The sequence below is a fragment of the Lissotriton helveticus genome, chromosome 7 (assembly GCF_964261635.1).
Source record: "Lissotriton helveticus chromosome 7, aLisHel1.1, whole genome shotgun sequence".
NCBI lineage: Eukaryota > Metazoa > Chordata > Amphibia > Caudata > Salamandridae > Lissotriton > Lissotriton helveticus.
The window spans coordinates 967234795-967262393 of NC_136068.1; the positions used below are offsets into that span (position 1 = coordinate 967234795).

General features: G+C 50.7%; 1 protein-coding gene across 1 annotated transcript in view; it reads right to left on the reverse strand.

The window, feature by feature from the left end:
* MGAT4B (alpha-1,3-mannosyl-glycoprotein 4-beta-N-acetylglucosaminyltransferase B) overlaps positions 1-27599 on the reverse strand; it is a 1462166-nt gene that overhangs the window by 320716 nt on the left and 1113851 nt on the right. Inside the window, exons 10-11 of the mRNA XM_078653536.1 lie at positions 26378-26485; positions 26067-26260 (exon numbers count right to left, since the gene is read on the reverse strand). Of these exons, the coding sequence (XP_078509662.1) occupies positions 26067-26260; positions 26378-26485 (302 nt within the window). The remainder of the gene's footprint in view (positions 1-26066; positions 26261-26377; positions 26486-27599) is intronic.

Sequence of the window (27599 nt, forward strand, 5' to 3'; positions counted from 1 at the left end):
TGCCCTTTCTAAGCTCCAGAATCTGAATGTTCCTATTAGCCGAGTGCTTGTTTTTTGCCTGTGACACCAGGGAAAGGCTAATAAAAATTGCCAGACCCCCCCTTTGCCCTTCCACTGGGTGACGGGGATGCAGGGACAAAGAAGCTTTGGAACCCCTCAATAAAAACGTTATTATCCGTGAGCCAAGTTTCCTGAAAACACAGTATGGTATAGTGTCTAACAAAAGCTATCCACGTGTGGTCATTGGCTTTTGCAGCCAAACCTGCAATATTCCACGATAAAATTTTAATGGAATTAAGGTCATTATGGGCATTCCTTGACTCTACGGATATATATAGAGATGAATGCAAGATTAAATGAGAATGACTTTCAGTGTCTCTCTGAGGATTTCTGACACTATCTAAATGATTGGGACATGTATTATTGGGGGGAGAGCATAGGTCGGCAGTAGGAGGGACATGTGAACCTTGTAAAGAGAAACTATCAGGGTTAATTGTTTTCAGTTCTATGTTAGGGGTGTCTGGTTCTGCGCTAAGGATGACATAGGTGCTCACAGGGTTATCAGAATTTACTGAATTAACAGGTATAACAGGGTTTAACTGAGCAGATAAGGATCTAGAAGACAAGGCGGATGACAGTCAATCCACCTCGTCCAGGTAATCGTAGGGATACAAGGCGTCATATCTGTTAGAGATTGGAATCTCGTATAGATTGTGAGCCGAGTACGAATGTGATATATCTTGCTTGTATGAATAATGAACAGGTTCTGTGTTTTCATACATTGAGTGTGATGGATAGTTATAAATTCTACCATCCCGGGAATGGGCATATCGTTGCGCTTCTAAGTCCAAAGTTATCCCGTGATTGGGAGCTAAAGATGGAGCCCATGTTTGGGGGTGATTTTGAGACGCCGTGGGCCCCTCGTAGTCAGAACGGCGTTTAAGGTTATGCCTATGACCATCAGGGTTACGGGGGTAGAAGTAACTTAATCCCATTGTACGGATCAGACTATTTGTGGAGGAACTCCTCCAGTTGGTGATAAATTTAACAGCTCCTATATGTTTAAAGCTGATCACAATACAATCTCCCTCAGTTGATTTATATCTTGTTCCCACCCAATCTACTCTCCTCACATGAGAGATGGTCCCTATTATGTGAGGGGGAAGTGGTCTGTGGGTGGTTAGCCATTGCATAACCTTGTTCTTTAATTCCGCGTAGGTTTCCCTCCTGGTTTCAGATAACTTTGGTACCCCAATCATAACTATTGTGTGGGTGTTAGACTCTGGTGGGAGATTTATATGTGTGGTCATTCTTGTCATCCTCTGTCTAGGTGGATTTGTCCCTGATGCGTTATTGGAGGTGTTCCTAGTTGAGATAATGGGATGCCTAGATGTTTCCTTATTAACTATAGCTATGGCCGAGGGGGAACCCTCCGCAGCCCATTCACTATCATCAATGTCCTCGGGAATGGGAATGGTCTGCGTGTTGTTTATAGGTTTAAGTGCAGACTGAGCTAAAATGGGTTCTGCTTGTTGAATTGAAGAGTTGGTTGTAATTGACGGGCCCTGTTTCTGTGTTGTGCCTTGTTTGACAGTATTAGCCCCTGAGTTATTGATATTGGTATTTATAATTTTCGAGTTGCTAACATTGAGAGATGTACTAGCTGGCACAAAGATAGAGGTTATATTAGAAGCATTGAGCTTTTTAAGGATTTTAGATGAAACTTCATTCTGTGCTCTTTCAAATTTCCCTAAGGCCTTCTCTAAGATAACTATCCGGTTATTAATAGGATGTAAGAGGGATTTGATCAATGTTTCAATTTCAGACAGAAATGGCATTTTCATTGGTGATGTTTGGACTATGTGTCCTGTCTGCTCGTTGACCCGGACGTTCTCTGAATTGGTGTTGTAATGACGAGGCAGAACCGGGTCTAGAGAAGAAGTGGGGAGAGGCCCTATTAGAGTGTTGTTAGTAGGATTCCCCTTTTTAGGTTTATGCCACATGTCTTTAATTGAACGTTTTGGTTTGCCACCAGGATAAAGGATTTTTTTCATGGGATATTTGGCCTTGCGTTTTCTCTTGGCGCACTTTTTGTGACTTGAATGATCAAGCATAGGCATCGGAGCGATTTGACTGGCGGATGTATGACTCTCTATTAGCTGGATGTCAGAGCCTGGAGAGGGTATATGCAAATGATTTGTATTATTATCACAGTTAGTTAGAATTGAAGGGCTGGTGTCAATTGCAGACGTTGTAGAGCACGTAATTAGGGATTTTGATGCTGTGTCCTTCATGTGAGAGTTTGGTAAGTCTGTAAAAGATTGCACCAATAGGGAATCTTGAGAATTTGAACTATCATCCATATTACATGTGTTATTGGTAGTGTGTAAAGATAGATTAGGAAAACACATGTCTGGCGTTAAAGAAAGACGTTTCTCTGTATTCTGAATAGCATCTGCCACTACACTGATAGTTTTTTGTAGCATTATATCAATGGCAGTTATGGTTGGTAGTGGAGTGTACTCACTTTTCAATCGCGATGTAGATCTTGTGGCCATTGGGGTTTTCAATGATTTCGTCATCTTCTGTACAGGGGTATGATTCCTCCCAGCGACACCAAAGATGCGTTTGTTGCCTTATGCCAGAGTGACTTCAGTGCAATTATCAGGGGAGTGGCCCGTCCCGTCACCTTCCGTCCCCTGAGGGCCACAGAGGGCCCGCCCTTTGCCCGGGCTTAGCCCCGGGCGCTCCCGCGACGCGGGGGTGACGCAGCCTTTATGCGCCGCCTGGCGCGGTAGATGGGCGTCCTGCGCCGCTATGCCTCCTGGGGGATGTAGTTTAGGTGGTGTCCCCCTCCGCTCAGCGGCCGCGACTCGCACTCAGTTGCGGCGGCGGGAGGGGGACGCTGCTGCTAGCAAACTCCGCGAGGGTCCGTTGATATCTCCCTTCTTTCACTGTGCCCCACTACAAGGTCTGGCTCTCCGCCGATTATTGTTCCATACGCGTCACACGTTCAAACTGCTTTATTGCATGTTATAAATAGTACACTGCTTCTTGCGCCTACAACCCGGAGGCCGGCAGCATTATGTGCATCTCGATGAGGAAGTTGTAATTGGTATAACACAGCCTTGGAACCGGCATCCTGGAGGCCCGGCGGCGTATAATAGTATCATGCAATGAGTGTCCAGTATCTAGTGCAAAAACATACACCTGTGAGTTTACTGCAGTAGAACAGATTTTCCGTTTTCATCAGTTTCCAACATTAAACAAAAAACTGTGAGGTCTCGCAGACACACTTGGGAGTGGAATGTTCCGGGACAACCGAGTAGTTTATGTATCGATGGTTGTTCATTGCAATGCACTGATATATCAGCGGTCAAGGTGGTACGTATTCGTCTGGAGGATAAAGGTTATGTGCAGCGCTACAGGGAACCACCAAGTACGATGATAAGGGTGTATGGATGAAGCAGGCCAGCAGGGACTGCACAGCGGACGAGGGCCCAGCGACAATGTCTGCGCATATGGTCTCTGTGAAGAACATGTGGGGAAGGGGGCGCTAGGTGGCGCCGGACCAAGATGGCCGCACTGCTGTGAGGCTCTCGCCCAGTTGAGCCCAACCGCCATCCTACATGCCATCCTGACCAGCTTTCTTGTCTCCTGCTTACCGGTATCTTGACCGCCTGCCTGCGGTGATTGCTCCGGTATCTTCAGCTACAGCGTAGCACACCCAGAGCCGGAGAAAATCGGCCCAGAACCCACGGCCGGCGCCTCGTGCTTCACCGCCTCCTCGCTCTCCCTGGGCACTCCGGCTGGAAAAGTCCGGGGCTTTGCGGCCTGGTCGGACGAGCCCCACCCCCACACCGTGAGAGGCCGGACTCGTCATCCTGCTCCCCGCCGAGAGAGCCCGCCGCACGGACGCCACTACACCGCATCAACTCCAGGTATTAGCCCGACCACCACCCTTCTGGCGCAACCGGACTCCGCTGTGTCCTGGTCCTCCCCGCGCGTCGCAGCCCGCCACGCGCCTGGACTGAGACGGGTTGTGACACGGACCCTGTAAAACCCGCTACCCTGCGGTGGTAACTGTCTCGGCTGCCATTACTGCCCCCGGCCACTTCAACTGACGCTGTACGGGACACCCCCGCTTTGCCTGCTTCCTGACGTACCTGAGCTGGTGCGGCGGGCTCGCTTCCCTCCTCTCTGGCCTGAACGGCTCCTCCCCGCCATTTCATCTGCCGGGCTGCCGCGCCTGCGGCCATCTTGGGTGCGTCCGTCTCGGAGCTGGGACGGCATCCCTGGAGAACTTGAGCACCTTTCCCTCCCTGATCCTTCTGGGCAACATCAGCGCCGCTTTACGACTTACTCTGGCCGCATTCTCCTTCCTTCTCGCAGCTCTTGAAGCGCCCTTCTATCACCACTCGCGCTGCTGCCGCTTGGCCTAGTGGCACAGCCTCCACTGCAATCCCACTTCGGCTCCTGTGAAGAATCTTCACCCTCTTCATTCTACACCCCGAGCTGGTATCGGCACCTATAACGACCGGGCTTCAGCTCCTGGTCCAGTCCTCCTTCTCCTCCTCCCCCCCTTTTTCAGTTTACTCCCTCCCGAGCTCTGGCGTCCATACCCGCGGCAGTGTCCCAGACACCGCTACAAGCCATGGGCCGCAGCGATGCACGACAATCAAAAATCCCGTTTGAATCTAAGAGAACCACCAAGACGGCGCCGGAGGGAGGTGGGAGCCCCTCAACCTCGGCCCCCCCCAGAGGAGGACTGGAAAACGCTTTTACTGGGTATGAAGCAAAGCCTCTCGTCTATTGACTCTAAAATCGATACCATCAACGCACGTATGGACAGCGTGGTGGCGAAACTTGAGCATCATGACACTCAAATAAAAGAGGCTGAGGAGAGAATCTCCGGACTGGAAGACAACGCCACTTCTTCACATCGCCAAATCACCCAAATGGATAGACTGCTCAAAATCATAGCGGACAAGAACGAGGACTTAGAAGCGAGATCGCGCCGAAACAATGTCCGCATTTTGGGCCTTGCGGAGACCACCAACACGGGGAAGATGGAACTATTTGTTGAAAACCTCGTCATGGAACTGTTTGGTAAGGAATCCTTCTCCCCACTCCTCATTGTTGAGCGAGCCCATCGCTCCGTGGCGGCTCCCCCTCCCCCCGGCTTCCCGCCTAGGCCCATTATAGCGCGCTTCCTTAATTACAGAGACCGAGATGCGGTGCTACGTCGGGCGAGGGAACTGAAGACGGTGCACTATGAAAACACAACGCTTTCTTTTTTCCCTGACTTCACCCCTGCTGTCCAAGAAGCCAGGCGCAAATTTGCAGGGATCAAAAAGAAATTGCAGGCCCAGGAGATCCCCTATGCCATGCTGTACCCGGCAAAACTAAAACTCTCCCACCAGGGCAAGCATCACTTCTTTCAGAATCCGCAACAGGTTGAAGACTACCTCAAACAATGTAAAAAGGACCAGCACAGGGAGGAATCCACGCGCCGCCGCTCTAGATCGCACTCTCCACTATCACAACAAGACTGACATGTTGCATCGCTTGATGGCTCTTTGTACTTCTGATACACTGTGCAACTGACCTGTGCAAATTGACTCTTGTGTACTCCGGTGAGGTCTTCGCTTTATTACATATATCGCTGGTTTAAATGTACACTGTGTGCTCACTAGACCACCTCCGTCCCGCGGTCCCGACTAGGGCGACCTGGTTGTGGGCGGGTGTGAGTAGGGAGGTGGTTGGCAGGTCTGGTGCCCCTAGTTCGGACCCCTAATGGGTATTCCCCACTATTCCTCCCCCCTACTAGGGGCTGAGGCCATTGCTGCCGTTTTTTTGGCCTTTGTTCTGGTTTTGTTTGGGTAAAGGGTGGGCGGGTGGGTAATCAATGCACGGCTAGTTGGGGCGGCCGTTGTGGGTGGGTTGATGCTCCAGATCTACAAAGTCATAAATGTTGGGGTGAGGTGTTGTGGGGTGGGATGGGCGGCGGGAGGGGCGTGGTGGAGGACTTGTGTTTTTCATGCATTTTCTACTGTTGTGAACCGATCTAAGGTACCAATGCGCTGCATATGTATACACTCGGCTTCATGGGTGACGTGAGGCCGTCAAATCCGACGCAGCAGTTCCGCCTCATGACATGGAACATTCGTGGTCTGAATGACCCGCGCAAGAAGAGGCAAATATTAGGCTATCTGGATAGGCAGGGGGTATCTATCGCCCTGCTTCAAGAAACCCACTTACGACCAGACGGATCCCCTATGTTTGCATCTAGATGGGCCTCTTGTAAGGTTTTCTCCTCTTACTCTAACTATGCAAGGGGGGTTACGATCTTGGTTAGACGGGGTATATGCTTTATACCTGCTGGCACTGAGGTAGACTCGGGTGGGAGGTATTGCATGATGTGGGGGACGCTATACTCACACACGGTCCTCCTAGCTTGTTATTATGGCCCTAACACGGATGACACCTCCACGTTCCTCACGCTGTGGGGCAAAATTCAAACCCTGGGCGTCAACCACGTCATACTCGGGGGGGACTTCAACACAGCATTGGTACCGAGCCGAGACAGATCCCATCCTCAATCATCCCACTATACACAAACCCAACGCACACTTTCTGATCTTGTCAAGGACCACCACTACATTGATGCATGGAGGCACCTACACCCCACTCTTACTCAGGGTACCCACCACTCAGCGGTACATTCTACGTGGGCCCGACTCGACTATGTTTTCCTGTCAGCTGGCCTCCTCCCTCTGCTGGAAGGTGCTCTCCATCTTGCTAGGACTTTCTCCGACCACTCGCCAGTCCTCCTCACTATGCGCATACCCATTGATGCCTCCCCATACCTGAGCTGGCGCCTCAACCCCGCACACCTCACCGATTCCGCGTTCAGGGGGAACTAGAACAGGACATTCAGGACTTTTTTGAACGAAACACTGGGTCCGTCACATCTTTCACTACGGTGTGGGAGGCCTTTAAGGTCACTGTCAGAGGCTGGTGTATTGCGAAGGGTGGTGGTGTCCTTAAATCGCTTCGTGGTGACCTACACAAATTAGACGCTGAACTCAAGCTACTCGAACAAGACATGGCCAGAGATCCACACAATCCTACTCCTAAGGCCCTGCTCAGGGACAAACTTAACGAATACGCTGAGGCGGCCGAAAAAGAATGCAAATTCCTTGGGAAGCCATACACAGCCCGCCTTTACGGCGAGGGCGACAGGCCTGGTAGAGCACTTGCCTTCGCGGTTAAGCCTATGAAATATCACAACTATGTTTCGACCCTAATGGACGAACATCAGGCCCCACAGAGGGACCTTACGGAACAAATGCGTATCCTGACTCATCATTACTCTGCTCTCTACACTTCCCACCGACAGTCACCCATCGACTTGCAGTCCTACCTTGAGGACACCGCAGTCGCGTGGCTCGGTCCCTCCCAGCAGAAATTTCTACACCACGAGCTTGAGCTTGACGAAATCAAAGACGCCATCATGTCTATGAAATCGGGCAAATCGCCTGGATCGGACGGGCTTCCAATAGACTTCTACAAGGCCTATATACATTTGCTTGCCCCCCTACTAAAACAAGTTTACTATTCTGCCCTAGAGGAGGGCTTTTTGCCTTCCACCATGCGGGAAGCCCTCATAGCTTCCTTGCTGAAACCTGGCAAGCCTCCAGAGCTCTGCGATTCCTACAGGCCTCTGTCTTTGCTTAATACTGACGTGAAAATTCTGGCAAAAGTGCTCGCGACACGCCTGAACTTACTGATGGAACGCCTGGTCTTACCGGATCAGGCCGGTCTTGTCCCCAACAGGGCGACATCCCACAACTTACGCACCCTACAGGCCGTCCTGCAGGACATTAACCCTCGCTGCGAGGCTGCAGCTGTCTTCCTGGACGCTACAAAAGCGTTCGACTCCCTAGAATGGGATTACCTGCTGGCCCTACTGGAGCGAATGGGTATCCCCTTCTCCTTTCTCGACTGGATCCGGCTGCTGTATTGCAGACGTCAGGCCACCGTGTTGTTAAACGGCTCCCGCTCTGCCCCATTTGCGATCCATAGGGGCACCCGGCAGGGCTGCCCGCTCTCGCCGGTCCTCTTTGCGATTGCCATTGAGCCCCTGACGGCCAAACTCCGGCAGCATCATAACCACCGCTCCCTGATTTATCCGGAAAGGCAGCTGCTGGTCGCCTTATATGCTGATGATGTGACCCTATACGTGGACAAGCCACGGGAGAACCTTAACCCTCTGCTGTGGGAGATAACCAAGTTTGGCGCCATATCCGGAATCCAGATCAACTGGTCCAAATCGGCCCTGTTTCCCCTGACGGACAAGACTGCCCCTTTCCCACTGGATTACCCCCTTATATGGGAGGCTGACGAAATAAAATACCTGGGCATAATCGTGACTAGAGACCGGGAAGCCCTCATCAGAGCCAACTATGGTACGGCTATCGATAAGCTAACTGACACCATTACTAGATGGATTCACCTCCCCCTCTCGATGGCGGGACGCATTTCCCTTATCAAGATGGTAGTCCTCCCCAAAGTCCTTTACTTATTTACCAACATACCCGTACACTCCGGGAGCCAGGTTCTTTCGAGTACTAAATTCCCAACTGTCTCGACTGATCTGGGGTGGCAAACAGGCTAGGATTAGTCTCAAGACGCTTATGTTGCCATACCACCAGGGCGGGTTTGATGTCCCTAATTTTCAACGCTACTATGACTGCGCCCAGGGACACTTCGCTGTGTACTGGCTACACCCCCCTCCCTTCATGGCTCACCTTGCGGTGGAAGATGGTTATATGAGACCAGCCCAACCATCGGGGTACCTCTACATCCCTACCCGGGCATGTGAGCGGGACCCTACCACGGTCGACTGCACGGTACGGGCCTGGAATCGTATCGCGGCCCAGTTGAAGGTCGAGCTCTTGTACTCGCCTCGCATGCTCTTAGCGCATGACCCCAGATTGAGCGTTGCTTGCGAAGAGATAGGCCGTAAACTACTTACGACATATGCGATTCGTACCTGGGGTGACCTGTATCTTGGGGGGCAGTTTCACACCTCGTCCCAATTCTTTGGGGACTCTACCCCTTCAGTCATGGACACATTCCTCTATACCCGCCTACGCCAGAATGTCAGGGCGGTCACACCCGATTTTCCTGCTGAGCCGGAAATCGTTGCCCCGCTGCACGCTCTCCTTCATCCTGACCCCCCGAAACATGTGGTGTCCATGCTGTATAAATATAGCCAGGCCCCCCCCTCACCCCCGACGCTCAGAGCGCGTGGTGACTGGGATAGAGACCTTGATGAGCCCTTGTCGGATGAGCAATGGGAAGAAAGCTGTTCACACACGAACGCAGTCACAGGTAACGCACGTCTCAGGCTTGCACATTATAAATTCTTGCACCGACTCTACCATACCCCCGCCAACCAACTCCGCTTTGGCTTGCGGGATAACGATGAATGCTTGAGGTGCGGTGCCGAGGGGGCGGATTTTTTCCACCTGTCCTGGACGTGCCCGGCTGTAGCTACATATTGGGCAGAAATATTTAAGGCACTATCCGATATGGTTGGCATGGCCATCGCGCCTTGTCCCAAGATCGCCTTACTGGGTCTTCCACCCCCAATGATCAAGATGCATCGGAAGTTTCTGGCGTTAGGCTTCCTATTGGCCAAAAGACACGTGGCGTGCCGCTGGGGTAGGGGTCGCGCACCTAAATTTAAGGTATGGCTCTCTACGATGGTAACATGGCAAGAACACTTACACACATATGCCGATTTATTACCACCGAAGTCACGTCCCAAGGATCTCTGGACCCCCCTGACCTCGTACCTCCTTTCACTTCAGGAGACAGATGACCCCCAGCCTGGTGACGGCGAATCGGGTGACTAGACGTGCCCCCTCCCTGACTACGTCCTGTGCCCTGACGCCTTTCCCCCCTCTTCCCCCCCCCGTAGCACTGCCCTGCTGCATGCACGCGTAATTGTCGCCACACTAGAGGTAGGCTAATACCACAGGTCTGATTACACTTTTGTAGGTTACGAAATCAAGAGCTGCACCCATCACCCCCCCCTGCCGATGCCGAGCAGACGTCAATCCCCATCACAGTTGTTACCATGCCGCGTAAATCCATGTCATGTGGGGTGCCTCCATCGTTACGTCATGAGCGGCTCTTGCCTGGACCGGTTCGCCTCCCCCGCCCCCTTCTTTCTTTTTCTGCATCCCATATACTACTCCGCACCTTCGATACCCCTTACATCTTCCGGAATGATTAGAGCATCACAGTTGGGATTGTTTTCGTTTTGTTGATTTATTTGATTGCCTTATTAGCTTAAACGAAACCTCATATCATTAAACTATGTTTGTACATTGCCGACTTGCGCGCTTGCTGTAACACAGTTTTAAAGTTGAATAGCCTTTCCACCGCGGACGGCCCTCTGGGTTGTAGGCGACTTGCTGTGTCTGTAATACCGTCTTACTTTTTGACATTTTTAACATCTGTTCACCTACATCTATGCTTGAAATGCGAGCGCTGCCGGCCTGTGGATGACAGGTTGTAGGCAATTGGCTGTGTACACTCTCCTTGCTACCAATAAAGGTTTTTGAAAAAAGAAAAAAAAAAAGAACATGTGGGGGGTTTGTGCAAGGTAGCGACCAACAAGGGAACATGCGGGGTAGCATGCCGGAGGGATAAGAAGTGAGTTGAGTGTGCGTCAGCAGGTAGTGTTCTCCAGTGCTGAGTGTTATCAGTTTAGCTGATCTCTAACATATCCTCCCTCTGGTACATCGCTATCATCTTCCTGGACAAGCAGATAACTGACCAGCGGGCCCCAAATATCCTTAGGTCGGCTGGGGATCGGTAATAACTCAGTATATGTGATGTGTTGCTCTTGACAGTAAGTCATGTCTGCCAACCATTCTTTGAATTTAGGTGCTCTGCCACGACCCCAACGACACGCCACTCGGCGCTTCGCCAAGAGCAGTGCAGTATCTACAAATTTTCTGCAGGATTTTGGAATGAGTGGAGTGTGTCCGAGTAGCGTGAGGAGCGGCTCCACAGTAATGGTTACCTTGGTCATCGCTGTAAGAGCGTCAGCCACTTGCTGCCAGTATAGATGAACAGGAGGGCACTCCCAGGCTAAGTGCAGGAAGCTTGCGTGCTCGGCATGGCAGCGCTCGCACCTGTCATTATCAGCTAGACGAAATCTGTGTTTTTTTACTGGGGTATAATACAGTCGCAGCAAGAATTTATAGTGTATTATCTTAAGTCTACTACTGGCTGATATACGAGCCGTAAGGGCGCAGCAGTATTGCCAGTGATCGTCAGTGAGCTCAGTGGCCAGATCTGCGCTCCAGTGCGCTCGAGCTCCCACCTCAGGCATCATGGTAGCAGACCTGAGTTGACGATAAAGACCAGAGACCAAATGTGCTCCGTCTTGTGAGCATAGCAAAAATTGTAGTGGGAGAAGAATTTCAGGTTCATTAGGGAACTCAGGCAGGATGTCCTTCATCCCTTGGCGAAGGCGCAGGTAGTAAAATACATCAAGTGGGGTACGGTCCTGGGAGGTAAAGAACAGCTCTGCGGATTTGAATCGCCCCAGGAGGTGATCTGCAGTCGTTTGCAAAGTATACGAAAGCCTTGTTCCAGTAATAGAGCAAGGTGTGAATGAAACGTCAGTGGCAGTTTAGGGGCGTACGGTAGACAGCAGGACAACCGCTTGGCTATGCGGCGCCATGCGTCCAATGTGCAGGAAACGGAAGTGTTCGGCGTCTGTATTGATGATTCCGGGCAATGGAGCAGGCCGTTGAGCGGAATGGGATGCACGATCCAGTCCTCCACCGCCAGCTGAGGCATGAAGGGCGTTTGAACCAGCCAGTGATATGCTTAATGCGCCTGTGCACATAGGTAATAAGCCTCGAGGTCAGGGACATCGAAACCTCCAGTATCGTAAGGCTGGATTAGTGTGGACCATTTCAACCGTGGACTTTTCCCTTCCCAGAATAACCGACAGAGTTCTGATTTTAAGGTTTTAAAGAAAAAAGCACCTGGATAGTATGGGATGTTGAGAAATAGATATAAGAACCGGGGTAGAACCACCATTTTAATGAGGGATGCTCTACCAGCCATGGAAAGCGGCAGGGTGATCCAGCGATCCACAGCAGCCGCAAGTTTCGTGATTGCCACCCCATAATTGGAGCGGAGCGTTTCATCTTTGTCGCGCGAGATCTGTATACCGAGGTATCGGAGATCCGTTCGACACCACTTTAGTGGATAGTCAAGGGGGAAGTCAGTAAACGCGTCGGTGAGGGGGAAGAATTGCGACTTGGACCAATTTACGTGTATCCCCGACATCCTACCGAATACTACAAATTCTCTTAGTAGGGGATTGAGGTGCAGGTCAGGGTGTTTGACATAGAGCGTAATGTCGTCGGCATATAAGGACACATCGATTTGACGCTGAAGGCAGTGTACCGCACCGGCTCGATGCAGCTGACGAAGTCTGCAGGCTAGAGGTTCGACCGCGATAGCAAATAGGAGGGGGGATAAAGGGCACCCCTGACGTGTACCTCTGGTGATGGCAATGGAGTGTGAAAGGCGACCATTGATGAGGACCTTCGCCGAGTGTAAAGCAACTTGACCCAGGAGATGAAGAGTCTTGGGAATCCCATGTGCGCCAGAACCGAAAATAGGTAAGGCCATTCAACCGAGTCGAATGCCTTAGTGGCATCTAGGAAGACGGCTGCTACTGGCAGGTCAGGGTGAACCGTGCGGAGTAGAGAGAACAAGGTGCGTAGGTTATGAGAGGTAGACCGACCCGAAACAAATCCAGATTGATCAGGTAAAACAATCCTAGTCATAAGCAGGGAAAGCCAAGTGGCCAAGATCTTCGCGAGGATCTTGATGTCGCAGTTCAAGAGGGAAAGTGGGCGGTAAGAACCACAAGAGCTAGGGTCCTTGCCAGGTTTCAAGAGCGAGGTAATGACTACCTCCCGCATGGAGCCAGGGAGGATGCCATCCGCCAGCGACACCTCGTAGACCTCCCTGAGGACAGGGGCCATAATGTCTATGTAAGCTTTATAGAACACGGCGGGAATGCCATCTAGTCCGGGCGCCTTACCATTCTTCAGTGACATGATGGCTTCGCGGATCTCATCCAGCTCGAAGGGGGCCGCTAGGAAGGCACTATCTCCATCGCTGAGCCAGCACAGTGCTACATCGCCCAGAAAGTCAGCGTACGGTACATCGGCTGTTGTATCTGTGGTGTAAAGTGTATGGTAGTGAGAAGTAAAGGCATCAAGCAGTGCATCTGAATCCCTGATCGTGTGCCCCTGATCGTCAGTGAGCTCCAGGATGGTGTTGTGGTCACGTGAGGCGCGTGTTAGTACCGCTAGTGCCCACCCCGGTCTGTCTTTTTCACAATACTTTCTGGCCTGCCAATGTTTCCCTCGAAATTTTGCTTCCCTGTTAGCCTCTTCCTCATATTTGGACAATTTGTTCCTGAACTCTGCATGTAGGTCAGAACCGCCATCCTCCACCATTCGAAGCTCCAGTGCTCTCAGCTCCCTGTGTAATGTATGAATAGTGGTTTGTATGTCATGCAGGACCCCAAAACTTTTAGATATGCAGTACCCTCTATGGTGACTTTGAAGGCCTCCCAGATATGTTTGACCGAGTCCACTGACCCCTTGTTCCTGGGAAAGAAAGCGGTGATTTCCTCCCCCAGCTCAACTTGGAACAAGTGATCTAATAGTGCTGCCGGTTGTAATCTCCATTGTGGCCTAGGGTTATCCCACCCAGAAATAAGTGTATGCATCAGGACTGGGCTGTGGTCAGAGTATGTTCTTGGCAAATGTGTAACCCCCAGAACCTCCGAAGTGATTTCTTTGGTAATGAGGAAGTAATCCAATCGTGCCCATGTGCCCGTGTGTGACGTAAAATGTGTGCCCTCCCTCCTGATAGGGTGTAAGCATCGCCATATATCCACCAGATTGCCCTCAGCGAGGACGCCCTCCAATGCCTCCCTGGCCCTGGGTTTGTAGTGACTCGCTCCATCCGACCTATCTAAGTGAGGTACCGATGCCAAATTAAAGTCCCCTCCCCAGATGACATGGCGGGATCCCACGTCCATAATTTTGCCCCAGAGTGTGGTAAAGAAAACAGGCACGTCTAGATTAGGAGCATAACAATTAACGAATGTGACTGTGTCGCGACCCATTCGGCCCCACAGTAAAGCGTAACGTCCCTCACTATCTGTCAAGTCTCCGCATTTCTGGAACGGGACTGTGCGTCTAAGGAGGATGGTAACTCCTCTCGCGTATGTAGAATAGGAGGAGAATATACGGGTTCCAGCCCATTTAACCGCAAAGGTGGCCCCCACTAGTGGCGACAAATGAGTTTCCTGCAGCATGGCAATATGAATATTGTGTCTGTTGAGATAAGCAATCACATTTCGACATTTTTTGGCATTGTTAAGCCCGCTGACATTCCATGATATGCAATTCAGTTGTGTGTCAGACCCTAAGACCGCCATAAGTAGCGGAGCTTCAGTTCATCCCACCCTATTAGTGGTAATGCAGCAGTTACTACTCTCTCCAGATAATACAATTTAATATAGCATTTTGTGACTCGATTACCCACTCCGTGTGTAGACCTCTCCCCCACGAACAAGCCCAACCCCCCTCCCACTACAGCATCCCAATCATGCCAGCAGCCATCTTTTCCCACCCTTATCGCCCCCCCTTTGACCCCCCTCCCCTCAACTTCAACATCCCAACATTTTGCATGGGGAACACCCGAAAGGGAAACAACAACAAGGGCGCACAGCCACTACTCTCGCCAATGGCCTCCCACACTGTACCACCCTCGGTGGAGGCCAGGGCAGAGTAAGTGGTCCTTGGAATACATTACCACTGGAGAGATTAAGCAGTGCAGTTCTGCCGTGTGGATTCCACGGCCCCCGCGTTCCCGAAGCAAGGGCTAAGGATAGTGGCTTAAAGCAACAAGGAGTCTGTTCTCGCCAAGTGCACGTGATCAATGCCCATCCGCTGCCGAGGTTGGGTCATCATATTCCAGGTCTGCCTCAGCGTTACGATCACCCCTTCGAGCCTTGCGGATCGTCTTCAGAAAATCTTCCACTGTTTGGGGATTTGTGAAGAAGCAATGTTTCCCCTGGTGTGTAACTCGTAGTTTCGCCGGATAAAGTAGGGCATATTCCAGCTGGGCTTCTCGCAGTTTCTTCTTCACAGGAATGAACTTGCGTCTCTCTTCTTGCACTAAAGGGGTGAAGTCAGGATATATGGAGAAAGTGACACCATTGTATTGCAGGGTTTTTTGAGTCCGGGCTGCTCTCAGCGCGACATCCCGGTCGCGATAGTTCAATAATTTAGCAATGATCGACCTAGGCGGCAATCCGGGCTTGGGGACAGGCGCTAATGATCGGTGCGCCCTCTCGATGATGAATTGAGGCGAGAATGCATCCTCCCCTATCGAGCCTTTGAGGAGCTTCTCAACATGGAGTTCCATTTTGCCCGTGTCTGTGGATTCCGGAATGCGCGTGACGCGTAAGTTGTTGCGTCGACTTCGGGCTTCCAAGTCCTCGTTCTTAGCCGCTATGACTCGGAGCAGGTTGTCCATGCGGGCCAATTGCGTGGTGTGGGTCGAGGTGATGTCGTCATTATCAGAGATTCGCTGCTCCGTGGACGTTATCCGTTCTTCGTGACGGTCTACCTTATGAACCAGGGCGTCAAGCCTCGATGTCATGCCGTCCACTTTTTCCACGACAGTAGCGAACCCCTGCCTCATCTCTTGGAACAGGCGGTGCATGTTGAGATCCTTAGCAGGGGAGGCAATGGCCGTCGAGTTGGTGTCACTGGGCCCTGGCTCAGCAGGCACCGATTTCGTACCCTTCTTAGCGCCGTCAAAGCTTATTTTCGCTTGGCGGTTTTCGGGGCGCACCATCCTGGTCTCCGATCGTGTCTTCTTCGCCACCTCGCGTTCCACCGCCTCGGTCCTGTTGGGTTCAGATGTGGGGAGGATATCAATAAATGGCGGACAATTCCCGAGGTAGGTGTCCCTTCGCCTATGCGCACAGCTTTATTAGATTTTGGAATCAACCCCTATATCGATCGGGAGCTGCACCATGGGGGGCCCGAGCTACCAGCCGCCGCTTGCGCTGCAGAAGAAAGACATGCAGAGGATGGGTATAGGCGGTCTGCTGCAGAGGGCCTTTGTCCGTAGATGCGCTGTGTGTGGGTGGTTCTGAGATCGGCTGCACTACGCGAGTGCGCAAGCCAGGAGTCTATGGCCCAGAGATAGGGCAGCGGCAGGCTCTGCATTGTAGCTGGTACGAAAATATTTTAATCTGTGTAGTAAGCCGCTCCAATGCCAAATGACCGCAGCAGGGGGGCCTTAGGAATCGCTCCAATTTAGAGTGATCGGCGGGGCCGCAAGTGTCCGAAGGCCATTGTGCTTGTAGAGTATTAAACGAGCCGCAGACCAATAAGTGTGAGAAAGTCAACTGCCGCCAGTATCCCGGGGGTCGCGTCTCCACGCAGCCCCCGACCGCCAGTGATAGGGAATAAAACAGCCGCCACCAGACCCAGGTACTCCTCACCCTTTGTAATGCAGCGGTAGGTGCCGCGGACGTCTGATACTCCCCGGTATCAACAGGAGCGACAACGGCAGTCGCAGCACTCCCCCAGAGGGCCGTCTCGCCTTCCGAGCCGCGCAGGGATGAAGGCAGCGCTTCCCAGGCGTCAAGGCCATCAGCAGTGGACCGGGCAAACGGGGCAAGCCTGCGCGAGGGGTAGTCCACCGCAGGCGACGTCAGCAATCCAGACTGGCAGCAGGGACCAGAGCCATGCACGTCTCAGGCGCCGAGACCAAGAGCGCAGATCGGGCCTGCTGCCTGGTGCCACGCCCCGGCCTCGCGTAGTCCCTTGAGGCCGGTCTCCTCAACGCGCAGTCTCCAAGGGTACAGCCGCTGACTTTCAAACGCCGTTCACGTCGGCCCAGGTTTCGCCAGCAGCCCAAGCTTCGGGTCGAGTGCAAAGGACCACTCACCGCATCAGATGGTAGGTAATATTAATATTTTATTCGCCTTAGGCAGAGGATAAGTGCAGGATAATGTGCCAAGGAGCGGGAGCTACTCAGGCAGCCATTCCGTGTGCGCGCCCTCTAGCGCCCCTCGAGGAATTTTATCTTTAAAGTTACGTCCCCTATCCAACTATCTTCATAAGTGCTCCCTGGAATATGGTCAAGCCCACCCTGACCTTAAGGAGTCAGGGTGAACCGGATGATGAAGCATGTCTCTATTAGAGTGGGTGAGGGTTGCATAAACGGTTTTTCTTTCCCTTCCCCACTCCAGTAAGAGTGGAGCACAGGTGTTGCATATTACAGATTTTCCCTTTTTTGTTTGTGAAGATGCTTGAACTCCAAAAGAAAAAACTCTTTGGTTAGTGGACCTCCAGGGAGTGTTCCGGAGCTAAGCACCAAGAGTAACTGACCATTGTGCTGGCATCAAAAGAAAATAAAAGATTTCAATGCTTACCAGAACTCTGCTTCATAATGGATGTCACAAAGTTTAAACAGGGGTGCTTCCAAGTTTGAGAGGCATAAAAAGAGAAGGAAGAGCCACCTCTCTGAGAGCGTTTGTTTCTGGGGATCATGTAGGGAGTGCATCAGCTGAATGAATAATATGGCCTAATCGTATGAGTTACTTACCTTGGGTAAAGACTTATCTGGTAGAGACGATTCTAGCCGCCTTTTCCTTAACGTAGAATTATCCCCAGGCGTGAGACTGGATATGGAAAACTTTTTGCCACAGCATCCCTGTGCGCCGGGCCAGGGGGATGGCGGGGGGACGGAGGTGTTAGGGTAAAGGGGGGGGGGGGGGGGGAGTGGCACCACGTGACTCTGTCCTGACGTCGTCCGCATTCGTGACGTCAGCGAGGATACATAAGTCCCAACCCGGCGTGCCTACGTCAGTTTTCTTCGGAGAACTCTTCCGCACCACAACGCGGAGCCATCATAAACAACAACTGTGAGAATACTGGAACAGTGTGTGAAAAAATTAGCTAAACAGAAAGGGAAGAAACGAATGGTGAGGAACAGCACCATCCAGAATAGTGCCAGGCACTATGGCACCAAAAGTCATGAAAGGAAAGAACAGAGCACAGCTACTGCAAAGCAAGCCTGCAAACAAAAACAGCGGTCTTGGGGGCAGGAAGCATGTGAAAAATTGCACAACAGATGAAGTCCACAATCACAGCCAAGAACAGAGAAGAGCACCAAGGCCAGAACGGAAGAGTAACGACAATTCACCCCCAGACCACACCAGCAGGGAGAGACCCAGCCAAGAGAACACAACCCCAAGGACTGTAGAGGAGTCAGAAGTGCAAGCAACAAAAGGAAGAAAGGCACAAGTAGACCCCACACTGGAGACCAGGGTACAAGGGCGCAGAAGCATCCATGAAATCATCAACCAATCACCAGAAAGGAGGAAATGGAGCAAACAACAAGATGAGCAACCCCCTAGGGAGGGAGTAAGAAAGGGCACTCACAAAAGACAACCACCCAGAGGCAGGCGAGTGCAGAAGACCAAATGAAGGGTCCTTGCAGAACGGGGAGGAAGGGCGGGTCATGAAGGAATCTGCGGCTAGAATCGTCTCTACCAGATACATCATTACCAAAGGTAAGTAACTCGTACATCTGATAGAGACTACTAGCCGCAGATTCCCTAACGTAGAATAGATACCCTAGCCATACCCAAAGGGGAGGAGGGTCTGCGGGAGGACCTTCCTAGCCTAGACGAACACAGGGTCCCAAAGGGGATTAGTCACAGGGACAGAGAGAATAGCCCAGTCCCCTCAGGCAGAAGAGAACCTCACCATCTTGGAAGAACACCGGGCCCCACAGGGGATGTGCGACGAAGATAAGAGAGGCAGCCAAGACCCCACCAGGCAGGAGGAGGCAAGGACAAGGCAAAGAGAGGCCAGCACCCGAAGCCCAGTCAAGACCCCACCAGGCAGGAGGAGGCAAGGACAAGGCAAAGAGAGGCCAGCACCCCAAGCCCAGTCAAGGTACCAGGGACCTCCGCCAGGAGCCCCAGAGGTACAGGCAACTGCAGAGGAGTACTGAGGAAGAAGAACCACCCCAAGACTCCAATGAGAAGAGGTAGAGACGAAGGCAAAACCCTACACCGGAAAACACACAGTGAAGAAGGCATCCAAACCTATCACAGCTTGAAGCCAATGGACAAGACAGAACGGCACCTCAGTCAATAAAGGCAATAAAGGCAGGCGTGAGAAGAAAGACGTAGTCTCACAAGGTTCCAGGTGAAGAAGCAGGAGCGCAAGGGCCCATGCCAAGGCCCCCGTAGACCAGAAGAGCAGGCAGGCGCAGCTGGACGCTGACGCTGACAAGCGCCACGAAACCAAACACCCAGACCACGCCGAGCTCAAAACAAAGGCAAGGCCAGAGAAATCCCGAGCGACTCCAAGAGCGACTCCAAGAAGGAGATCGCTCCGGACAGAAACCGACCCACGAAAGAAGAGTGACCAGTCAGAAGATAAGAGGAGAAACAAGTAGGACGGACCAAGCCGTCAACACAGGAAATTATCCCTCAAGGAACACCAGACAGAAGACCAGGCCGAAATGGCGGACAAAAGGGCAAAAACACCGCAGCACAACGCCGTAGATAGCAAAGCCATGCCCAGGTAAAGACCAAGAAGGGTAAAGTCCAAGAAGCCGCACCAGCGGAATACAGCGACACCAGGAAAAGTGAGGAACCCGCAAGGGGGAGTCCACACCCTCCAAGCGTAAGACAGAGCTATACAATAGCTTCAAGTACCCCACTTAGGGTAAGACATGTCCAAAGAAAGTATGGGAACCACTCTTGGGGAAAATATCCTGCATCAAAGAACAAGAACATAAGACCTGTGGCAGAAACCACTTAGTAATCAGCCAAAAAGTACACTTACCAAAAAGGGGCTGAACCAGCAGCCAACCGAAGAGAGGGGCCCACCAAGGGACCCCGAAGGTACAGCAAACCACACAGAAAGCGTAACGGGCACTCCAAACACCAGATTCCAGGAGCAGATGGGCTAACACCCCCCATCGAGTCCCGGAGGATCAACAAACCAGCCTACAGAGGAGGAGGGGGACGGAGCACCGCAAGAAGACGCTGAATGGCGGAGTCCGCATGAGTGTTAAACAGAAGGACCCCATCAAAGGGCAGGTCAACCAGACGCTCCCTAATATTTTCAGGAAAAACAGCATCCTGCAGCCAAGCATGGCCACGGAGAGCCACAGAAGTGGCCATAGCACGGCCGAGAGCATCAGCAACATCCAAGGCCACACGAAGAATAAACGCGGCCAACTCCCTACCATCCAACACATGGTGCCGCAACTCAGCACGGGCAACCTCATGAGGGAAATTAGAAAGAAGGGACTCCAGAGAGTCCCACAGGCTGGAAGTAGCCCTAGCCAACACACACCGAGTGTTGAGTGCCCACAAGGCAGCACTGGAAGAAGCGAAGACATTACGACCCCATAAATCCAACCACCGTGCCTCCAGAGACAGAGGGAACAACACCACAGGCAAGGACGGAAAAGCTGTCCGTAGAAGAGAACCTTGAGTAGAAGGGTGGAAGGAAAGGCATACTGGGTCGTGCGGAGCAGGACGGTGGTGATGCAGGAGCGGCTGAGGCTCCGGATCACCCGTGGCAGGATGCCCCCAGAAGGGAATTGTTGAGCGACGCTTCAAAAGGAAGGAACAGCTCCCGTCCACCAGAGCCATTGTGGAGAACTTCCAAAAGGTTATCTGTAGGAAATGGAGTGACAGGTTTACCCATCCGCAAAATGCCAGCGGCCGTAGAAATAGCCCGAACAAAGGCAACACTGGCCTCTGTAGGGCGCCGCGGAGGAGAAAGTAATTCCTCCGTGGGTGGCGGCTGCAGACTGAGTAGTCCGTCCCCAAGTCCGGGGTGAAGCAGCTAGCGCCAGAGTAGTGGGGGGGTCCACAGATGAGTGGGGGACCTGAGGGGCCCTAGGGGAAGGTGGACAAGGCAGCTGCGAGCAACGGAAAGAAGGGTTTGAGAATTAGGCCGTGGGGACGGCAAGGAGCCCTCCCTGGAGGATGCCGGTGAAAAGGCAACAATGCGGCGCCCTGTCTCCGGGGAAGAAGACACCAACAGATGACAGCCCTCTGGAGAGGAAGGAACCTCAGGAGACGAATCAAGAACCAGATGCCAGCATGGCTCCGTGGAGTCTGCCAGTGGCGCCTGATCGATGTCAATTGGCGCCGGAGTGGGCATTTGCAGCGCCGGGTCGACCTCTGGCATCACATGCTCCCCAGGAGAATGGGGCAGGGTCGACGCTGGTACGGCAAAGGAGTAGCACCGAAAAGGCGCCGGCACGGCCTCAGATGGGGCAGCCGCCCGGCTCGAGGACCGAGAGGGACTCGGGAAAGCACCCCAGGTCCCAGCCTCCACCCGTGACTCCACCAGAGGAAGGGCTCCCGGTGCCGCAACGGCGCCGGCTTGGCCTCGGGCGAGGCAGCCGCCTGCTTAGAGGACCGAGGGGGGCTCGGGGCAAGTTGGGAGTCCCGGCAATCTCCTGCGACACCACAGGGAGCCCCGTAGGGATTTGCGGCGAGGCAGGGACGCCAGGCGCCGAAGAGGGGAAGCCTCGAAGGACTACACCTAGACAACACCACCCTCCTACGACCTGAAGCCGAAATCTTCACACGGGGCCCGGAGATGCCGGCGACTCCACGGAAGTCCCCGCACGAGGCAAGGGATCCGCAGACGTCTCAGGAGGTGGAGGAGGAGCCAAAGAAGCCTGCAGTGCCGCAGCATAGGCTGCCATTTGGGCCCTAGTTGCCCCAACGCCGGGAAACGGCAGGTAGGAAGGCGACCGGCAGGGGCGCACATCCTGAGGGGAACCGGCACCCACCGCTGAAGAAGGACTGGGCCTCGGAGACAAGCTGAAGGACCTACCAGTCGGAGAGCAACGCCCTTGGGGCCATGGCGAGGGACGATGTCGCAGACAGAACCGGCGGTTTCTGGCCTCCGAGGTAGGGGACGGACGCTGGGACAACACCGACCTGGACAAGCGGGCCAAGAGCAACTTCATCCGGCGCTCCCGCCGTGACTTAGGCTTAAGGTGCTGACAGGCGTCGCAATCCGTCGAGTAGTGGCGCTCGCCCAGGCATCGGGTGAGGGTCCGTTTAGCCGACATGGGACGTGCACAAGAGGTACACGTCTTGAAGCCCGATGGCATTCGCACACTGTTCCACAACGCCAAAGCATGAAAAAGAAAAGAAGGCCTGAAAACAGGCCAGGACACAATCCGGATCCGCGTTGCACGCGGAAAAGAGAAAATACTGACGTAGGCGCGCCGGGGTGGGACTTATGTATCCTCGCTGACGTCACAAACGCTGAAGACGTCAGGGCGGAGTCAGGTGGTGCCGTCCCCCCGGCGCGGCAGGGATGCTGTGGCAAAAAGTTTCCGGATCCAGTCTCACACCTGGGGATAATTCTAGGTTAAGGAAACTGCAGTTTGTAGTCTCTATCAGATCCATAGATAAAGTACTGGGGGATCCTGACTCATAGAAGGCTTCATGAACCAACACCCAGGAATTAAGTATTATTCTCTTTCTTAATTTTCAACCAATGCAATGCCATAAGGTGGACAGAGATGGATATCCAACGAGTTATTTTAAACAGCCTTGTTCTGAACCACTTGCAAATGGCAACCTGGCATGCATAAATAGAGTACGTTGGCATTGTCCAGCCTTGAAGTAATCAAAGCATGTACCACAGTTTTCTGAGAATCATGTGGTAACAGAAAGACCTATCTTGATAGCCCTCATTAACGCAAAACAAGAGCCCACCACAGCCAAAACTTGGGGCAGGAAAGAGAGTCATTGTTCGACTTGACACAGAAATTCCTAGCCAACACAGCATTCAGAGGGGGTGAATGCAACACATCTGGCCAACAGTTCCCCCACCACGAGGTAGGAGGGAAAAGAACAAGAGGAATTTCTGTCTTAGGAGAACAGCATTGAAGTTATTGGTCTGCAACCACTTCATCAATGCTCCCAGACAAGGCTTAAAAGACTACTGGCCTGCTTAAGAGCCATTCTCACATGAAAAAAACGAGTGGAGTATCAACTGCATGAGATTATATTGATACCAAAGGACTCAAACAATAATGCCAGTTTAGACATACAGATATTAAATAAGGTCGGGCTCAGAGATGATCCCTGAGGTACTCCAACGTTGACAGCCTTGGTAGCAGAAGCATAAGGGCATCGAAACAGATTGCCCTGTGTTTTCAAGGAAGGCATGAATCCACTCCAATGCCTGGCCTCCCATTCAAATATCTGAGAGGTGCTGCAGAAGGATGGTATGTGAGACGGTATCAAATGCCACCGAAATGTCGAATAAAATCAAGGTGACACTTTTTTCCTTGGTCCAAAGTCAGTTCAATGGAATCTGAACACCTATTGGAGCGACGTATCAGTACTATATGCCTTGGCCAGAAACCCGACTGGGAAGGGTGCAAAAGCCTGAGTTTCTCCACATAATATGAGAGTTGTATATTGATTATTTTTTCTGGTATTTTGGAGGCAGCCTGCAAGAGAGAAATCTGTCTGAAGCTGGACATCATCAACCGAAGGCTTTTTAAAAGTGGGATCACTTTAGCTTGTTTCCAGATTAGAGGGACCTGTGGCATCGGAAGGGAGATATTAAAAAGTTGATCGTACACAGGATTGATAACTTCTATTGCCTGCGCCAATAAAGAAGGAGCATGAGGGTCAGCTGATGACCCTAACCCACACTCTAGAATGTCCCTTTTTTACTCCTCAAGGGAGATTGACTCAAACTGACAAAGAGCACAAGTCATGGACAAAGCCCAATAGACCGTAGAAGTCTCCACAGCAGATGGCATTAGAGAAGGTTGTAGATTAAGCTTCATTATTATGATTATGTCTTCAAAACAATCCTCAAGCTTGGTACACCAAAGCAAGTTGACCTCAATAAGATGATCACATGCCCTAGACAGTTGGAAATTAGTGGCAATTTAAAACATTTATTGCGCACTATTGGATGCTGTGGATATTTTGTTCTCAAAATAGATACTTTGTGCTACCGCACTTGCTGCATGATCTTTTTTAAAGCCTCTTTACAAATTACCTCATCCGCAGGTAATTAACATCTCCTCCAAGCTCTTTTCAATTTATTACAGCATCTTTTCTCACCTACCAACGTGATAGTGAACCACAGTGCTAAGGGGCCACATTTATGGCTGGAGATATATTTTGGTGGGTCTAGCTTGTCAACAGCTATCTACAGCCAGTGCCATTTGTTAACTGCTGCCACATCATTATTTATATCACCGACAAAACTCTGAATGGATTTGGGGAGGAGATTACCCAACTCAGGGTGCTTAATTTTATTCTAAGCAGGGGACACATAAAATGAATACGTTCTCTTTCATCACATGCTATTTGTGGTCCTGCTTCTTTATTCCTGAACATTTGTTTTCGATCTTCCTAGAAAACACATTTCAATTGTATTGCATCTTCCTTTTAAGGTATAAATTTTAAATGAGTGATAGGCCGTCTTTCAAACTTTCTTTCTGTGACAGAGTGACTTTATCTATTTTTGAGCTATGTTTGCTGTCTTCTTTTCTTTTAGCCACTTGAGTATTCTCAGTAAAGTATTTTTATTGGCCTTAGACTCACTTAATCCATTCCTTAATCAAAAGACCCCAGCTTACATAACCCGGCGGTATCAATGACACAAACATTATTCGATTACCTCCTACTTCAATCCCCACTCGATCGTTCTCTTGTCTTCATGCATCTGTGCATTTTCAAACTCTATTCCAGGATAAGTAAAGCGTAGGGTGCGAAATTCAGTTGTCTCCAGCTAGAGCTCAAAGGGTGTGACAATAGGGTGTTACCATAACTACCAGAAGGGTCACCACATATATCTCACTTGTATCGCTAGAACAAAATCAAGACCATAGAATTGACTTCCCTATAGGTGGGGGTTAATGGCTTCCTGTTTTAACTTCCGGGATCTCCATATTTTCTAATAGCTTCTAGGTTCGTTGTACCGGTAGAAGTTTGATAGGAGCTGGGATGCTGCCACTGACTGAACCAACTAATTATGCACAGAGGTGAAAGAATGAGACCACTGGTACCAAGAACAGTCTCCAGACCACTGGTACAGGGAACAGTTACACAATCTTGGGGTGTAGCAACGAGGCAGCCATCACCTGTACATCTTTAATCTGTATCTTTATTTTTAAGTGGGGCTGGAATGGAATGAAACTTGGTGGAACAAGAATTACCAGTGGCATTCAGAATATGGCATGCAAGCCGTAGAAAAGATAATCCTTTAACTCTCATTTTCTCTTCTCAGGAAAGCTCTTATCTCAAGATCTCTAAACGACAATGACAAAAAGCACAAGGACTCTAGTTTTAAAGTAAGGGGAAACGTTAAATTAGTCAAGCTGATGTAAGATCCCTAAACATGAAAGCTAAGAGGATCGACGAAGTGTGGTAGAAGAAACTGCAAGTATTGTGGCCTTTAAAGAGGTATATAAACAGTTTAACAGATCCTACAATTAAAAAACAAAGTAGAACACAGAAATCAAATAGGTCTCTAAACCAACCCAAAAACAGTATATTCCCTATCTGCTATTCACGGCAAGATAAACGAATTGAAGGAAATTGGGTGTTCGCAGTCACCCATGCTGCGACTTTGAAAGAACTATGCAACTACTGCAGTAAAGTTCAGTCGCTTCAGACACACAAATAAATGGACTGGAGGGAATCAGGAATAACAGTAAATTGACAGAGATGGACCTGGCAGTCCTTATATGCCAATATGTATTTATATGCCTAAGTCTAAAAGATGCTGCTGCCACACACTCATGTACATGAAATCATGTCAGAATAGAACATCTAATTTTCATTTGAACTTTGTCAAAATGATAAAGAAATTAGCACTGACCTTTCCACCTTCAGCGGTTTGAAAAAACGGAAGCGAACAAAGTCTCCAGCAGTTGGGGTGAATGCCCAAAAGAAGTCCTCGCGCAGATAGGCTTTCTCCAACGTGAAGTGCTGGTATGTTTTGAGGCTAGTGCTGACCTCCGCAGGAGGGTTCACATGCTCTTTTCGCAGGGCTTGTTTCCCGAAGTCTTTATCCTTTTCACAGCAGAAAGAAGAAGAGTCAATGATGTAGAAGGCAAAAAATCATTGAAATCATATTTAGCAAAGAAGATATTTCTGCTATTCTTACCCTACACGAAGGAGGGTACCTACTTTCAGTTTCTGTATCTTTCCTGCCAAGGAGGAATGCGTTCCAACATGCTGGAAAAGGGACGGCTTAAACCGGATTCTCAAGTTGGCTTTCTGTCGGTCGCAATGTTTCTAGAAGAAAAAGCAGAGCTTAGTGAAATCTGTAAATTATACAATATACATCAAAAAATCACAGCTGGAAGACTTCTAATAAGTGCAACAACAAAAATGGACCACTGCCTACCCTTAAAAACATGAAAAGTAAACTTTTTTTTTTCTTTAAGGAAAATTAGTTGCATTAAAAAATGCTTTATTTAAAAGCAATCACAGACATGGTGGTCTGCTGACTCAACAGGCCACATTCACTGTGATGGTAGTGATTTCTAGTGGTTCACAATTTGCGACCTACCTCATTAAAATTCATGAGATAGGTTGAAATGCGACCCATTAGGAACTGGTAATTTGCAAACCAACTTATTAGTACATAGGTCGGTTCACAAATTATCACCCTTGTCGCAAAAATACTGGTCGCAAATTGTGAAGTTTTTTGTGACCAGTTATTAGTAAATCTGGCCCCAAGTTACTTACCTTCGCTAATGCTCTTTCTTGTAGAGACTATCTAACCTTCTATTACTCATCTTTTTATTATTCCCCAGGTGTCCGAATGGATGTGGAAACTTTTCAACAGTACCTCTGCATGCCGATAGGTGATGTCATTTAGCTCTTCACTGGCACCGTCCGCTCCTGAAATGACGTGTGGAAGACTAAATAGGCGCCACTCCTGAGCGCTGATGTCAGTTGCTTAGGAGGCTGTCCGCATACCCAGATGCAGATCCCAAATAGCACATTGGCTTAGAGCAGTGTGCAGATTCCTAGGTTTGGGATCTTATTAATGGGTAGAGGAAAATTCACAGAATGGGGACGATGGGAGATTCCTTAAAGAATCTATGGTAGACAGTCTGTAACAGAAAGAGTGATACCAAAGGTAGGCAACTTATTCTTCTGACAGAGACTTCTAACCACAGATTTCTCACCTTTTGAATAGATATCAGAACATTACCTATAATGGGGTGGGTCTGTGAATTGGCTAAAACCAAGAAGTCCTGAAGAACTGAGTGGGCGATATGCCCTTCTCTGCAAACTTGGATATCCAGAGAGTAGCCCTTTAAGAACACATGGAACCCACAAAGTCGTCTGGCCGACGTCCAGGAGAGAAACTCCGGCTGCCAATGCAGTAGTAGCATCT